Raw genomic sequence first — 16,502 nt, forward strand, 5'->3', positions numbered from 1 at the left:
CTAATAGAAATAGAGGAATCAGTAGAAGGGGAAAAACATACATTACAAAACAAAGAAAACTTAATCCAAAAGGAAACAGGAACAGGATCAGAGGGCGGGGGAGGGAAGCAAATTGGAAAAAGTGTGATAAATGGAAAACTCAAGGTGAGAAATAAAACAAATTCAATATACCTGAAAGCCCCAAAAGTTGAAAAGCAAGAAACCAATACCCCAAAATACCACCTATATAAAAATAAATACTCTGATTAGTTAAAAGAGAATATTCTAGATATATGCTGTTTACAAAAGCCACACACACCTGAAACTTTGAGTGTTGGTTCCCCAAAGTGATTTTAATGTGAAACAAGCTAACAGACGCAAATAAAGGGCAAAAATTCCTTTACTGTAAGTAAAGGATGTGAGAAATCAACTGAATAAAGATACCTGCACGGAGAAGATATAGCAGCACTCTATCAAAGTGACAATCATCTCTGGCTTTCAGGGCTCCACAAAGGCTGCCTATGATACCATCCCATCCTTTGCAAAGTTGCCTTTCACAGGGTTTGCTTGATTTCTGCCTAGCCCATACCAGCTCTTCTGATAAAGCCCCCAAATATTTCTGAATGCTTGCTGTGTGTCAAGGTACATCTGAAATCAACTTTCCAGGCATATCATCAACCTAGAAGACCAAGATTTCAGGTCTGCCTGGGGAAATTCTGCAAACGTAATGGTGCAGAAAAGTTGGGACTAAAGGGTTAGCAGTAAAGAAATGAAAAAAGATATACCATGCTGAGTAATCAAAGTAAAACTGTAGTGACAGTATTAATTTCAGAAAAGTATGTTTCAGAGCCAAAATATTAGTGGGCATAAAGAAGGTCATTTTATAATGTAAGTGGGGAAATTTATCAAGAGGACATAACAATCTTAAATGTTTATGCACCTTATAACAAAACTTCAAAATACATGAAGCAAAACTGAAAAACAGCAAGGAGAAATCAACAAATTCACAATTACAGTTAGAGATTTCAATATATTCCCCTTTCAACTCTTGATAGAACAAGTAAGCAGAAAATTAGAAAGGATATAGTAGACTTGAACAACACTATCAAGGAACATGACCTAACTGACAATGATAGACCATTTGACCTAACAACAGCAGAATATAATTCTTTTCAAGCGGTCATGGAACATTCATCAAAATACACCGTATTCTGGGTGGGCCATAAACAAAACTCAATAAATTCAAAAGCATTCAAGGCATACAAAGTATGTTCTCTAATCACATGTTATTAAATTAGAAATCAATAACCGAAAGATCTCTAGAAAATCCCCGAGTATTTGTTAAGTAAATCACATACCTCTAATTTTATTATGATCTTGATGGGTATAGAGGTCCTCAGCTGTAATCTAGGTCCCAGTGTACATTGGGTAACTGGAATAAAAGAAAGAAAAACTGTAAAAACTTGGTTTTCCAGTGTAGAAGAAATACAGATAATAATTACACAAGAGTTCAGTTGAGGTAGAGAAGTCCTTTGGGGCTAATGACCAGTGTATTGTCAGGGATCTGGTGTGGAACCATTCCCTTCATTTCCAGTTTCCCAATCACCAGATTCCTCAAGGGTAGAGGAGCTAGTAACTTTGCAAACACGTTAATGGATCTACATGGGGCCAGTTATTCTCACTTCCTCACCTGCCTGCTAAGCCCTCATTAATGAACACATCGTCCTCCCCAGCTGTGACCTGATGGGCTGCCCAGAGGAAAAGGTGGCTCTGGGGTGTCTCTTCCCAGTACAGGATAAGCTGTGAGTGCCTCTCAGGGAGGGGGCTGCCTCCCTCCCCTCACCACGTGGGAGGTTAATGTCAGTAGCAGGCTCTGATCCCCAGACTCAGTCTATGGACCGAATGAGTCTGGCTTTGTCTTTACTGTTTTTCTAATGAAGGCTTGTGTTCTGACCCCAGAGCAATAGCTCTGCCACCAAGTCACATGCTTTGTTGGAATTAAATGGTTTGCTTAAGGACATCTCAAGCAACCTTGAAGGAGGAAATTCGCTGGTGTTTGATTATCACCAGGTAATACTCAGATTTCTGGGAACTGTTAACTACTGACACATATTCTGGAAGGAAGAGAATGTCCAGGACAACCATCCTACCCCACAGGCTGATCTGATTTTCCAGGACATGGAGAATTCTAGCAACTTAGAAAGGATATTTATATGTGGCTCAGGGGAAGTTACCCCATGGTTTAGTGTTTCTTAAAGTATGGTTCAGCAACCACCTGTTTCAGATTCACCAGATTTGGGGGCCTGGCTATAGACTTACTGGCTCACATTTTCTGAGGTTGGGACCTGGAATCTGCACAGAAACAAGCTTCTCCAGTGAACCTTGGGCAGGGCACCTTAATGTTTAAGAACCATTGCTTCAGATCACTGCTGCTCAGAGATACTGGCTGCTCCCTCTGACTGCCGGCTCTCCGTTGTACTCCCACTCTGCTAGCCCAAGGAGGAGGGCAAAGAAGCAGGTAGAAATAAAATCCCTTGCTTACTTCTCCCTCATCTACAGGCCCCAGGCACCTGCTCTCACTTCTAAACACTCCACTCCACAATCCGTTTCCATATGATAAGACCACTCAAATTTTCTTCCTCGTTTTCACTCACAGGTACAAACTGCAGCCAACAGAAATAGTGGCTACTCCAGCATCCTTCGAAAGACTGTCAGAGATGTCAATTTCTCCACAATCTCTTGCTTGACTAACTCCCTATATTCTGAATAGTTTTGAATTTAGTACAGGCTGGAGAAGAGAGATGAGAGAGGAAAGGGGAGAAGAATAGAAAGAGAGAGTAGATTTAAAGCAAGCAATAAATCCGAGGCTCTCATCAGCTACCCCTTGTATTAACCACCACCCTACCCTACCCTATTCCAACCCACCTCCCTGCCTGAGTGTTGGCCACATTCCTTCTCTTCTCTGCTTTTGTCCATTCTTTTAATCAGAGAGGTACTTGCAGACCCATTACCCACACTGAAACAGTCAACTGAGGAAGAAGATGTGAAGCGGCGTCTTAAGAAGTTCTGCTTCACTCTTAGCAACAATTCCTCAACTTCCTTGAAGTTCCTGTAAATAATTCCATCCTGGGATCTTTACAGTCAATTCTTTGAAGTCCTTGTAATTTGCCTTGAAGCTGAGTTGGCTTTTGACACCAATAGGGCCAATGGCATTTGCAACCCAAATCTAGGGCTGTCCACATTCCTGCAATAATGGGGTTTATTATAAACTAGAAACTGTTGGGTTAAGAATGGCTGAATATTACATCTCAGTGACCAAATAAATCAGTTATGCTCCACGTGCTCTAAAAGAAGTTACCGAGGCTCCAATTTGGTATTCAAATTTGCCCTCGTATTTTGTGTCTTAACTTCATCGGGGCATGTTACCTCTTCGGGCATTACAATGCTTTCTTCTTGTCACCGTTCACCACTCGCAGTGTTCTATCAAGAGCCATAGTGCCTTCATTACCTACTTGACAGGTAAATTTAGTCATCCCTATGTCCAGAGTCTTCCGCTGCTCTGGTAGTTTGCTGATTCTGGAAAGTCTGCCAGTGGGATAAACTAGAATCTTTTGCCTGTTCATTACAGCTCTTTCCTCTCTGGAATCCTCCCAACATCTTTCACAGCTGTATTATTCATTTACTCTCCTCGAGGCAGAAGGAGGGGGCTCAATTTTGTCCCTTTCTATCCTACCCCAATCACATCTGCTGGTTTCAAAACCTTCACAACTGAAGATCCTCACCAAAGAGCACAGGGTTCCTAACTGACTCCAGAGCCCAGAGGTAATTCAGGAACAGAGCAGCCAATGCAGCAGAAGAGAGTGTGGTGCTTAGGTGATGCATCATGGCTTTGTTCATTCTCTGAATAGAAAAGGCATTTTTACAAAGCCCTAGTCCTAGGGAGGGGCTGTTCCTTCCCTGCTGGCCCAACAGCCCTTGAGAACAAGGCGATTCTACTCACTGGAAACGATGGTGACTTCGTGAACGATGGGTGGCATTTTCCCTCTGGCTGATGCTCCCGAGTGCAAGGTCTCAGCCCGCTCTCTACAGCCCTACACCAGCCCCATCTCTCCACATCCCGACCCCCATCACCTTTAGAGCCCATAGTAGTGCCTGGCTTGGGCCAAGTTCTGAGAGGCAATTTTATAGCTGAGCCAATGAACCACCTTCAACTCCTCTAGAACACTCAGGATCCTCTGAAGGCCTGTGTAGTCACTTGCTTAGTACACGTGTCTCTGTCTATTTTGTTTGGTGGTAGGTTGCTTGCCAAATCTTGTCATTGTTTCATTTATTCATTTTATTGTTGTTTAATTTTGTGTTAGATCTATCTCTCCAACAAGAATAATCAAAGCTAACATTCTTTCTCAATGTGCCAGGCTTTGTTCAAGTGCTTTACACGAATTAAGCCATTGAATTTTTACAACAAGCTTTTGAGATTAGTGCTATTATCCTTATTTTACTGAAAACTGAAAATCAGAGAGGTTAAGAAACATTCCCAAGTTTACACAGCTAGTTAGTAGTGAGGTCCCTGCTTGGAACCTTGGCAGTCTGACGCAGAGCCTGCGTGCCTAAACACAAAATATACTGTCTCTAGAATATGAACTTCCTGAGGTCAGACACTCTTGAATTCCTGACTGGAAGGACACGGAGCTAAGCATATAGCAGATGGTCAATAAATACTTGGTAAGTAACTGTTTCATTATTTAGAATTTTTTAAGATCCTTAAGAGAGCAAACTGTGTATATTTCTTTTATATTTTCCGTTGCTGCTCAAGTCATGCTTCCTAACTAACCAACCAGCCAAGTAGTGGAGAACTTCTCTATGACAAAGTGCTATCAACAATCTTCAGAAGGCTGTCCTTAGGGCAGAACTAAACCAGTGAGAGCCCCTGGGTGTTTCACCTCATTTCTGGTGGTCCTCTCTTTCCACGTCGCAGAGCACTGGAGAAATATGGAAAGGGCAAACCTGAGCCGAGGGATTGAGTTTGAGCTCTTGGGCCTCACCAGTGACCCCTGGCTCCAGAGGCTGCTCTTCATGGTGTTCCTGGGCACGTACACTATCATGCTGCTGCGGAATCTGATCGTGTTCATTATGATCCACGTTGAGTGCCACCTTGCACACACCCGTGTACTCCCTTCTGAAGAGCCTCTCCTTCTTGGATTTCTGCTACTCCTCCACAGTTGTCCCCTAGACCCTGGTGAACTTCTTAGCCAAGAGGAAGGTGATCTCTTATCCCGGCTGCATGGCTCAGATGTTTTTCTATGCGGGTTTTGCCACCAGTGAGTGCTATCGCGTTGCCGCCATGGCCTACGACCGCTATGCGGCTATTTGTAACCCCCTGCTCTACTCAACTGCCATGTCTCCTGAGGTCTGTGCCTCTCTGATCGTGGGCTCCTACAGTGCAGGATTCCTCAGTTCTCTAATCCACATGAGCTGTATCTTTAGTCTGAAATTCTGTGGTGCTCACGTGGTCACTCACTTCTTCTGTGATGGACCGCCCATCCTGTCTCCGTCACGTGTGGACACTTCGCTGTGTGAAATCCTGCTCTTCGTTTTTGCCGGTTTCAACCTTGTGAGCTGTACCCTCACCATCTTGGTCTCCTACCTCTTCATTCTCATCACCATCCTGAGAAGGAACTCAGCCCAGGGCAGGTTCAAGGCCGTTTCCACCTGTGCTTCCCACTTCGCTGCTGTGTGCCTCTTCTATGGCACACTTCATGTACCTGCGCCCCAGGTCCAGCCACTCCCTGACCCAAGCCCGCATGGTTGCTGTGATCTACACAGTGGTGATCCCAATGCTGAACCCCCTTATCTACTCTCTGAGAAACAAGGATGTGAAAGAAGCTTTAAGAAAGGTTTGGGGAAGGAAAATAATGGAATGATCTTCTCAGTTCATCACCATATAGCTTTAGAAAACTGAGGGTACTTGATGTGGTTCCAGCCTGAGTACAATCCCATGCTCACCCCAATTTATAGGGGGCCACTCTCTGGTCTGCAGGTGCTTCTGCATCTACCTGCCACAGAAAGAATTGATGGTGTCATAGAGACTAAAAAGAAGCAAGGAGTGTCAGCTTGTTGCATAATTGGACCCACTGGCAATATTTAGTCATGCCTTTGTTCAGATGCTTCATTCATATTTCCATGTTTGTGAATATTTTAGTTTATTATTACAAACTGACATTTACATTCTTCATAATGAAATTCTTTCCTTGACTAACTTGAAGACCTTCACTTCTTGGGGAAATCCCCCCCATTCTTTACAATCTCTTCTTTGTAAAGGCTGACTCCTTGACTTAAATTTTTTTTGATTGACTAATTATTTGAATGATACTGTAACAACCATTTCAAAAGCTCAGATGATGTTCTATTGTCTTTACTGACTTTTTTTCCTGGCCAAATAGCTACTTAGTCACTTCCAAACTGGATAAACTTGAGCAAGTTACTTAGATTTTCTGAGCCACAGATATCTCATCTTTTAATTGGTGTGAGTTTTAAACTAAGCATTCAATTAGATATTGCAGGTAAATCATTCAGCACAAGATAGGCATTTGTGGACTTCCCTGGTGGTCCAGCAGTTAAGACTCTGCACTTCCACTGCAGGGGGAACGGGTTTGGTCCCTGGTCGGGGAACTAAGATCCTGCATGCCACACGCCCCATCTTTTCCTTTCTATCAGCCCCTAAGTTCTCACAAAGTGCGAGAGAGGAGTACATGTTCTGCCATTCACAAAGGTTTGTTGTCCCTGCTTGGTTCCTGGTAGTTTATAAGTTGTGATTGAATCAAATTAAATCTTTTTAAATAAGAAGAATCACATAGAGGGAGCTCAATCAAACATAACATTCCTGGGCTCTCTGTGCTCATTGACACACTTGAGGAAAATAAATCAGGCACGCTTGGCTAGTCCCCCGACAAGGGGAGACCTGCCTCGGGCCGGTGCTTCCATGACTGGGTCAGCAAGGTCTGCCTAACTCTGGAGTTTAGTTTCCAAAGTCCATTTCCCACAGATGCAATCCATGAACTCTAATCTAGCCTTTAATGGTAATATGATTGATATTTTTCTCCCTGATTACATCTTATGCTTTTTCTACATTGTTCAGAATCACCAGGGAAAGAATGGTGCTATATATATTGACACACCCACACAAAGATCCTGACACTGAACTTGTTTCTGAATTTTAATGGAAATTTCACCTTTTATTGTAGAGTTTACTGTTAGCCTTCAATAATGAATGTTGATCATATTTAAGTATAGTGACTTTTTTTTAGTGCTAATTAGAGATTTTCTTAGTGGCAGTGTAGTCTAGCTGATAAGGATGTGGGCTCTACAGAAACACAACCTTTCTTCAAATCCTGGCTCCATCATTTCCTATATGTGGGACATTATTTAACCTCTCTGAGTTCAAGTTTTCTCTTTTGTAAAATAGCAATAATAATGATTGTAGCAATACAGTTGTTAGGAAAATTAAGTACATTAATGCAAAGAAAGCACTTAGAACAGATGCCTGGCACATAGCAAGCACTTAAACATTAGCTGTTATTATTAGAAACGGCTGCTGACAATGCCTTATATCACTCGATATAATCATGTGATCTTCCTCCTTTATTTTGTTCCCATGGTGAATTGAAGACATAGGTTTTCTAATGTTAAACTATTACTGTTTCCTGGAGTCCTACTTAGTCATGAAATGATTTTCTTTTAATAGACTGTTGGATTTGATTTGCAAAGATTTTATTTAGACTATTTGCATCTGTATTCAAAGATAAAGTTCATCTATTATCTTTTCATATTATCTTTATTATGTTTTAATATTAAGTGTAAGCTAGTCTTATAAAATGTATTTTAAGTTCTTCTTTTCCTATAGTGTGGAATAATTTAAATAAGATAGGAATATCTGTTCTTTAAAAATGATATATGCTCTGCTATAAAACCATCTGAGACTGGTATGTTTTTAAAAGGTAGATCTTTAATTACTCTTCTAATTTTTTATATGATTATTGGTTTCACTTTAGGTTTTTTCCCTGCTTATTAAGTCAGTTTCATCATTTGTATTTTGTTCAAAAATTGTTTCCTTCTTCTATATTTTCAAATTTATTGCCATGAGTTGCACATAACATTCTCTTATAAATTTTGTATTTGTTCTTTAGGTCAGTAACATCTGCACTTACTCTTCTACGTCTCTCCAGAGAGTTTGTTCCATTTTTTAGGACAATCCAAAAAAAGATCCTCTACCACAAAATAAGAGAAATGGATTAAGTGGTCTGTAAGGATCTTCTGGACTCTAATAGTCTATGAGATAAACATTTGAAGAAAGACAATGTTGAGGAAGGATTAAACACGTATACTGCCTAGATTCCAATCCCAGATCTGTCACTCACTAGCAATGTAAACTTGGGGAATTTCTCTTACCTCTCTCTGCTAAGTTTTTCTCATTTGGGAAATAGAAGTAACAATAAAGGCTATCTCATGTATAAAACTGTTGTGAAAATTAAATGACATAATACTTATACTTGTGGAATTTAAATGATGTAATATCTAAAACATTGTCTGACACATAGTAAACCTTTCCTAAGTCTGTATTAGCTACTGTTATTTCTTTTGTGTGTTTCTGTGGTTATATTGCCTTATACATTGTTCATATATTTGTTTGTTTTATTTTCCTTAATAATGCTTAACAGAAGATTTTATCAACCTTTTAAAACATTCTGTTTTCTGGTTTTTATTCTTATTTCTACAATGTATCAGCTTCCCATTTTATTAATGTCAGGTTTTTCTTTATTAATTCCTTCTTTCTGTTTTATTTTCATTTATTTTGTTTGTTTTTGTCATGTTATTGTTATTAAATACTGAAACTCCGTAAAAGAATATTTTAAACATATTCATGTCTATCTACCATACAGTGATTAAAAATAAAATACAGGGCTTCCCTGGTGGCACAGTGGTTGAGAGTCCGCCTGACGATGCAGGGGATGTGGGTTTGTGCCCCGGTCCAGGAAGATCCCACATGCCGCGGAGCGGCTGGCCCGTGAGCCATGGCCGCTGAGCCTGCGCGTCCAGAGCCTGTGCTCAGCAACAGGAGAGGCCACAGCAGTGAGAGGCCCGTGTACCGCAAAAAAATAATAAAATAAAATAAAATAAAATGCAATCACTCACAATCCAGCTAAAGAGACAATATTACTGATTCACTAAGAACTATTCTTGTTTATCTTCTAGTGAAACCACTAGGTGGCATTTCGGAGGGCTCTGGTCCTTTATGTCTCTGCACAGAAAGAATTCAAAGCAAAGTGATAGATAAGAAGTGCTTTATTAGAATAGGACGCTTGTGAGGCTTACAAGCAGACAGGTGAGCATTGCGCCGCTCTGAGTACTTAGTGGGTTACATTTTTATAATCAAAGGAAAAGTGGGGAGGGGGAAAAGACCACCTTCTTCCTCATTCTTGAGTAGATGTCACACTTCCATCATCATCTCCTCCTCCAGGTTGGGCAGGGGAGATTTCCTGTCCCTACATGGTCAAGCCAGGACTGTCATGGCATTATGGAAAAATTATTTCAGGTCTCAGTACAGTAAGGGTCTTTCACTTTGAAATGTCACCTTTCCGTAAATTATTGTTTTCTATGTGTGCAGAGAGCATGTCCTAGGAGTCATTAACTTACCGAGCTCACTGGGCAGGATGTGGGTCTCATGCCACCATTGTTTTATAATTTGGGGGCATGTCTCATGCTTCTGTTGCATGGTTTTGTTGCTAAGCAAGCCTGCTTGATTTTGTGGTTAAGCAAACCTGCTTTCTTGAGTGATCATTAACTTACACGGATCTCCCATACTTTTTCTTTATTTACAATTCCCTAGTGGGATTAACTATTTAATCACCTACTTTGTCCCTTAACTCTGTGCCTATCACTAGGGGGTACTTATTCATAAGTTACATCTTTTTTTTTTTTAGTTTTTTGTATGCTGAAAACTAATCTTTTGTTGGTTAAATGTGTGGCAAGTACCTTCACCTAGTTATGTCTTCTAAATATGTTATTTATTTTTACTTTCTTTATGATGTGTTGATTAACAGAAGGTCTTAATTTTAATATGAGCAGATTTAGCAATACTTTCTTTTCTGCTTTGAATTTTTTTAATGTGTATCTTAAGAATCTTTCCCAAATGTAAAATCATAAAGATATTCTCTATGTTTTCTTCTAAATGTTTTTAAAAGTTTTGCCTTCACGTTTGTTTTGCTGTTAGGTTGGGATTAAATTTCTTTTTTTTCAAAATCGATACCCAATTGTCCCAGACCATTTCTTGCATAGGCACTCAATACCTCATGGATCTGCAATGCCAGTTCTGTCTAAATCAAATTCCACATATGCATGAGTCCTTTTCTTGGTTCTCTATTCTGTTTTATTGGTCCATTTGTATTTCTCTGCACTGATACCACACTGTCTTAATTACTTTATCTTTACAATAAATCTGTATCTTGTGAGCACATATTCCTCCTCCCCCCATTTTCTATATTTTCTTTTTGTCTTTATCTTTCAACAGGTTTATTATGATGTGTCTGTTTTTGAATCTCTTTGCATTTATCCTAGTTGGAATTCATTAAGTTTCTTGGGTGTATAGATTAATATTTTCATCAAATTCGAGAATGTTTAGTCCATTATTTCTTTGTATATTTTTTCTTCTCCATCTCTCACTCCTCTTCTGTTTGTACTCCAAGTATGCATATGCTGGTGCCCTTAAGTATGCCTCACATTTTCTGAGTCTCTGTTTATTTTTCTTTATTTTTTTTCTCTCTGTTCTTTGGATTACAAAATCTCTATCAATCCGTCTTCAAATCACTGATTCTTCTGCTAATTTAAAGATACCATTGGGCTTCTCTAGTAAATTTTTCAGTTTGGTTATTTTACTTTTCAACTTCAGAATTTCCATTTGGTTCTTTTTTGTAATTTCTATCTATTTATATCCTCTACTTGATGAGAAATGGTCATCATATAACCCTTAACTTCTTTAATCATGACTTTCTTTGGTTCCTTGAATATATCTATAATAGCTGCTGCTAAGTTTTGGTTGCTAAGCCCATTATCTGGGCCTGCTCATAGGCAGTTTCTGTTGCCTCCCCCTCCCCAATCCCACCCTCGGCCCCCCACGTATGAGTCACAATTTCCTTTTCTTTATATTTCTCATAATTTTGTTGTTGTTGCTGAAAACTGGATGTTTGAGATGATAAAGCAATTCTGGATACTAATGTCATCCTCCCCATCCAAGGCTTGTTGTTGTTTGTTTAGTGACTTGGCTGGATTATTTTGAGGATGTCTATTTCCTCCACAGCGTATAGCCTCTGATGTCACACCCTGAAGAGTGCAGGCTTAGGAATATGGATAATCATCTTGGGTGTTTTTAGCAGGGCTCTTTTTGACTGTTTCCCTGATCTCTCTATTCAGCTGTCTGCCTCTATATCATACCCAGCTCATAGGCTTACACTAATTGGTGGCTGATTGCTTTATTGTTTTTGACAATGCCCTAGGGCATAAATTCTTCCAGTCAATTAAATTCAGGCCTCTTCCTACAGGTGGTTTTGAGGCCAGTCTCTGGGTTTGTTCTGAGGACTCTTTATAGCTGTCTCTTTCCGTGATTCTGGTAAACTAGCTGGCCTACAGTTTACTTTGTTCCTTTCATGGAGCTTCCAGCCACCTCTTAATGGCTTACAATTTAAATCTCCATTGTTTTTGACCCTCAGCCTTGAAATTCCTCACATTATTTTTGATGCTATTGTGAATGGGATCACTTTCTTTTTCACATAATTCATTGTTAGTGTATGGAAATGCTACTTATTTTTGCATGTTAATTTTGCATCCTGGGTTTCCCTGGTGGCGCAGTGGTTAAGAATCCGCCTGTCAATGCAGGGGACACGGGTTGAAGCCCTGGTCTGGGAAGATCCCACATGCTGCAGAGCAACTAAGCCTGTGTGCCACAACTACTGAGCCCGTGTGCCACAACTACCAAAGCCCGTGCGCCTAGAGCCTGTGCTCCGCAACAAGAGAAGCCACCGCAACGAGACTATACTACCTAAAGCAATCTCTACAAATTCAATGCAATCCCTATCAAACTACCACTGGCATTTTTCACAGAACTAGAACAAAAAATTTCACAATTTGTATGGAAACATAAAAGACCCCGAATAGCCAAAGCAATCTTGAGAAAGAAAAATGGAGCTGGAGGAATCAGGCTCCCTGACTTCAGACCATATTACAAAGCTACAGTAATCAAGACAGTCTGGTACTGGCACAAAAACAGAAATATAGATCAATGGTACAGGATAGAATGCCCAGAGATAAACCCACACACATATGGTCATCTAATTTACTACAAAGGAGGCAAGAACATACAATGGAGAAAAGACAGCCTCTTCAGTAAGTGGTGCTGGGAAAACTGGACAGCTACATGTGAAAGAATGAAATTAGAACACTCCCTAACACCATACACAAAAATGAACTCAAAATGGATTAAAGACCTAAATGTAAGGCCAGACACTATCAAACTCTTAGAGGAAAACATAGGCAGAACACTCTATGTTCACATAAATCACAGCAAGATCCTTTTTGATCCACCTCCTAGAGAAATGGAAATAAACACAAAAATAAACAAATGGGACCTAATGAAACTTAAAAGCTTTTGCACAGCAAAGGAAACCATAAACAAGATGAAAAGACAACCCTCAGAATAGGAGAAAATATTTGCAAATGAAGCAACTGACAAAGGATTAATCTCCAAAATTTACAAGCAGCTCAATATCAAAAAAACAAACAACCCAATCAAAATATGGGCAGAAGAGCTAAATAGACATTTTCCCAAAGAAGATATACAGATTATCAACAAACACATGAAAGAATGCTCAACATCATTAATCATTAGAGAAATGCAAATCAAAACTACAATGAGGTATCACCTCACACCAGTCAGAATGGCCATCATCAAAAAATCTAGAAACAATAAATGCTGGAGAGGGTGTAGAGAAGAGGGAACCCTCTTGCACTGTTGGTGGGAATGTAAATTGATACAGCCACTATGGAGAACAATATGGAGGTTCCTTAAAAAACTAAACATAGAACTACCATATGACCCAGCAATCCCACTACTGGGCATATACCCTGAGAGAACCATAATTCAAAAAGAGACATGTACCACAATGTTCATTGCAACACTATTTACAATCGCCAGGACATGGAAGCAACCTACGTGTCCATCAACAGATGAATGGGTAAAGAAGATGTGGCACATATATACAATGGAATATTATTCAGCCATAAAAAGAAACAAAATTGAGTTATTTGTAGTGAGGTGGATGGACCTAGAGTCTGTCATACAGAGTGAAGTAAGTCAGAAAGAGAAAAACAAATACCGTATGCTAACACATAAATATGGAATCTAAAAAAAACAGAAGAAATGGTTATGAAGAACCTAGGGTCAGGACGGGAATAAAGATGCAGACCTACTAGAGAACGGACTTGAGGACATGGGGAGGGGGAAGGGTAAGCTGGGACAAAGTGAGAGAGTGGCATGGACCTATATATACTACCCAATGTAAAAGAGATAGCTAGTGGGAAGCAGCCGCATAGCACAGGGAGATCAGCTCGGTGCTTTGTGACCACCTAGAGGGGTGGGATAGGGAGTGTGGGAGGGAGGGAGACACAAGAGGGAAGAGATATGGGGATATATGTATATGTATAGCTGATTCACTTTGTTATAAAGCAGAAACTAACACACCATTGTAAAGCAATTATACTCCAGTAAAGATGTTTAAAAAAATGTATTACAAGAAAAATAAGTGTTTAAGTAGGTTTTACAGGTACATGATTAAAAGCATTAAAAATGTATTACAAGAAAAATAAGTCAGGTTCTGTGTTAGTTATCTAAAACTGTGTTAATGAATTACCGTGAACTTAGAAGCTTAAAACAACACACATTTATTATATCATTATCTGTGTGTCAGGAATATGAGCATGGCTCACCTGAGTCCTGGGTGTGGCTCATCTGAGGCTCCTCTGGGAAAGGATACCAAGCTAACGTCACTGTTGCAGGATTTGTTCCTTGTGCTTGTGGGTTACCAGCCAGAGGTATCCTCAGTTCCTTGGCATATGACCTCTCTGAATGGCTGTTTACTTCATAAAATCCAGCAAGTGTGAAGTTCAGTAGAGTCTGCTAGCAAGATGGAAATTACAGTCCTATTTAACATAATCACAGAAGTGACATCCATCGCTTTTGTTGTATTCTATTGTCTAGAAACAAGTTGCAGATCCTGTCCACACTCGAAGGGGAACGGATTACACATGGGCATGAATGTTAGGAGGCAGAGATGATTTGGGACCATTTTAGAACCTGTCAGTCACTGCCTCCCACTCCAGATCCCCAGTCCCTATCTTCAGGGGGCAGCTCCTGTTACCTATTCCCTGTGAACTCATCCAGATATTCTATGCACCTGTGTGAAGTCACCCCCGCCCCCTCCAAAAAACAATCAAAAATTATAATGTTGTATTCACAGTGCTCAGCACCCAGATTTTTTCATTTAACAATGTATGTCTTGAAATCTAGTTCATATTAGTACCTACAGATCTGCTTCGTTCTTTTTTATAACTGCATACTCTTCCATTGTTTGGATATCCTATCATTTATTTAACCAATTCCCTCTTTCATGGATATTTAGGTAGTTTCAAATCTTTTGCTATTACAAACAATGCTGGAGGATACATATTCCTGACCAAATAGTATATGCATTTAATATTTTGAGTTATTGCTAAACGGCCTTCCTGAAGAGTTGAACCAATTTACACACCTATCAGCGATGAATTACAGCACCTATTTTCATTCACAGTTTATGTTCTAGAAATACTGATCTATTTTATATTTTCCCATGCTTTCTCAAGCCTTTTTTCTTTGCCTCACGCTGTACTTTTTCTTTGCTTGTAACATTTTCCTTCTGTTCGCTTTCTTTGAAAACTCCTACACATTCTTCAAGTTCTCTGCTCGCATGTTGCCTTTCCATGAAACAGCACTTTGCCAAGGATCCTATATACTTAATGACCTTGTGCATGGCTCTATTAAGGTATGCAATTATCTTTATTTACAATATTGTAATTATAATAGATCATTCCTCTCCTCCTCCACTAGAGGGCAGGGACAATTCCTTTTTTTGTTTTTTCCCCTAGTACACAGCACCACACCTAGCTTACAATAACCACCCAAGTATTCGTTGAGTTAATTAAGATGAACGTGAATCCACAATGTATTCCAGATCCTTTCCCAGGGATTATTGCATCGATGACACTAAATCAGCCTCCTTTAAGTTGTACAATTTGGGGGTTAAAAATATCTCTGGGCCAACCCCTCCTTTCAATAACAATGCAATAACCTCCTCCAATAACTACAGGAACTTGTAAAGAACAGAGAACACCAGCAACTGGCAAATAAGCTCAGGTCACTGGCTTTTTCCTCTAAAATCAACCGTGGAGAAAATGTAAAGTAAGAGGGAAGCACAGAATCCAGGAATGAACCACCATAATCACTACCTCTGTGAGAAACCCTTAGGGAAACTAAAAAGTCTGTCTTGAATTAGAGTGTGTGGGAAGCGGGGGAAGAAGATGCGTACTGAGGAGAGAAAGAGAGACTGGGGGCTACACTATGGTGGAGGATGGCAGTGAGAAGGTAGGTGAAGAAAAGCTTCTTAAAGTTCTGCTCTTTCCTTCTGCAGAGTTGCTTTGAGACAGACAGTCACTGCCTGCCCCTTCATGGTAAAACTAGTGGCAGCATCCTAGACCACTGGGGATGGTATCCATGGGGGTTGTTTCCATGCACGGCATGTCATGATTTTATCTGCTATGTTCTCTTATCCACCCTACCAATGCTGCACACCAGTTTACCTCCAAATTCCCTGCCCGTATTCCTTCAAATTATTTCTTTTTCTGCTTAAATCAGTGGTTAGTTTCTGTTTCTTGTAACTATTAATCCTGACCATCAGTGGAAACAAGCCTGGAGGAAGGGAAAGGGTTAGAGGTTATTATAATAAACCAGATGAAAAATAAATAAATAAATAAACCAGATGAGAGGCAATGATGGTGTGGGCAAGAATGTTGGCGGTATAAGAGGTTATTGGATTGGAGATATATTTTGGACATTAAGTAGACCAGACTTTCTAAAGGATTGGATGAGGAAGGGGAGGAAAATAAAGTAATCAGGGATGACTCTGAGGTTTTTGTCCAGCGGAACTGTGTGAATGGTAGTGCCATTAATTGAAATGGGAAAGATTGAGGGAGAAGAAAAGTTTTTTTTAAAGGTAGGAATTAGAAGTCCTGTTCTGGTCATATTATACTTGAGATCCCTATTAGGCATCCAAGTGGAGATAATATATGAGTCTAGGATTCAGGACAGAGTCATGTCTGGAGATAATAAACTGATGGGATCAGCAGCATATAGAGAGTATTTAAAGTCATGGGACTGAATGAGATCA

General features: G+C 40.0%; 2 protein-coding genes across 4 annotated transcripts in view; one reads left to right on the forward strand and one right to left on the reverse strand.

The window, feature by feature from the left end:
- Positions 1–16,502, reverse strand: part of TMEM253 (transmembrane protein 253) — a 67,080-nt gene that overhangs the window by 24,757 nt on the left and 25,821 nt on the right. For 2 of the 3 annotated variants that reach the window (XM_073800672.1, XM_073800671.1), the window contains exons 3-4: positions 14,011–14,200; positions 1,338–1,411 (exon numbers count right to left, since the gene is read on the reverse strand). In XM_073800672.1, coding sequence (XP_073656773.1) covers positions 1,338–1,411; positions 14,011–14,200 — 264 coding nt within the window. The remainder of the gene's footprint in view (positions 1–1,337; positions 1,412–14,010; positions 14,201–16,502) is intronic. The other variant, XM_073800670.1, reaches the window with a different exon arrangement.
- On the forward strand, positions 4,888–5,900 carry OR5AU1 (olfactory receptor family 5 subfamily AU member 1). Its single transcript, XM_019935164.2, is given in 3 exon segments — positions 4,888–5,121; positions 5,123–5,730; positions 5,732–5,900. Coding segments are annotated over 3 exon segments (930 nt in total). The 5' UTR covers positions 4,888–4,968.

The sequence above is a fragment of the Tursiops truncatus genome, chromosome 2 (assembly GCF_011762595.2).
Source record: "Tursiops truncatus isolate mTurTru1 chromosome 2, mTurTru1.mat.Y, whole genome shotgun sequence".
Taxonomy (NCBI): domain Eukaryota; kingdom Metazoa; phylum Chordata; class Mammalia; order Artiodactyla; family Delphinidae; genus Tursiops; species Tursiops truncatus.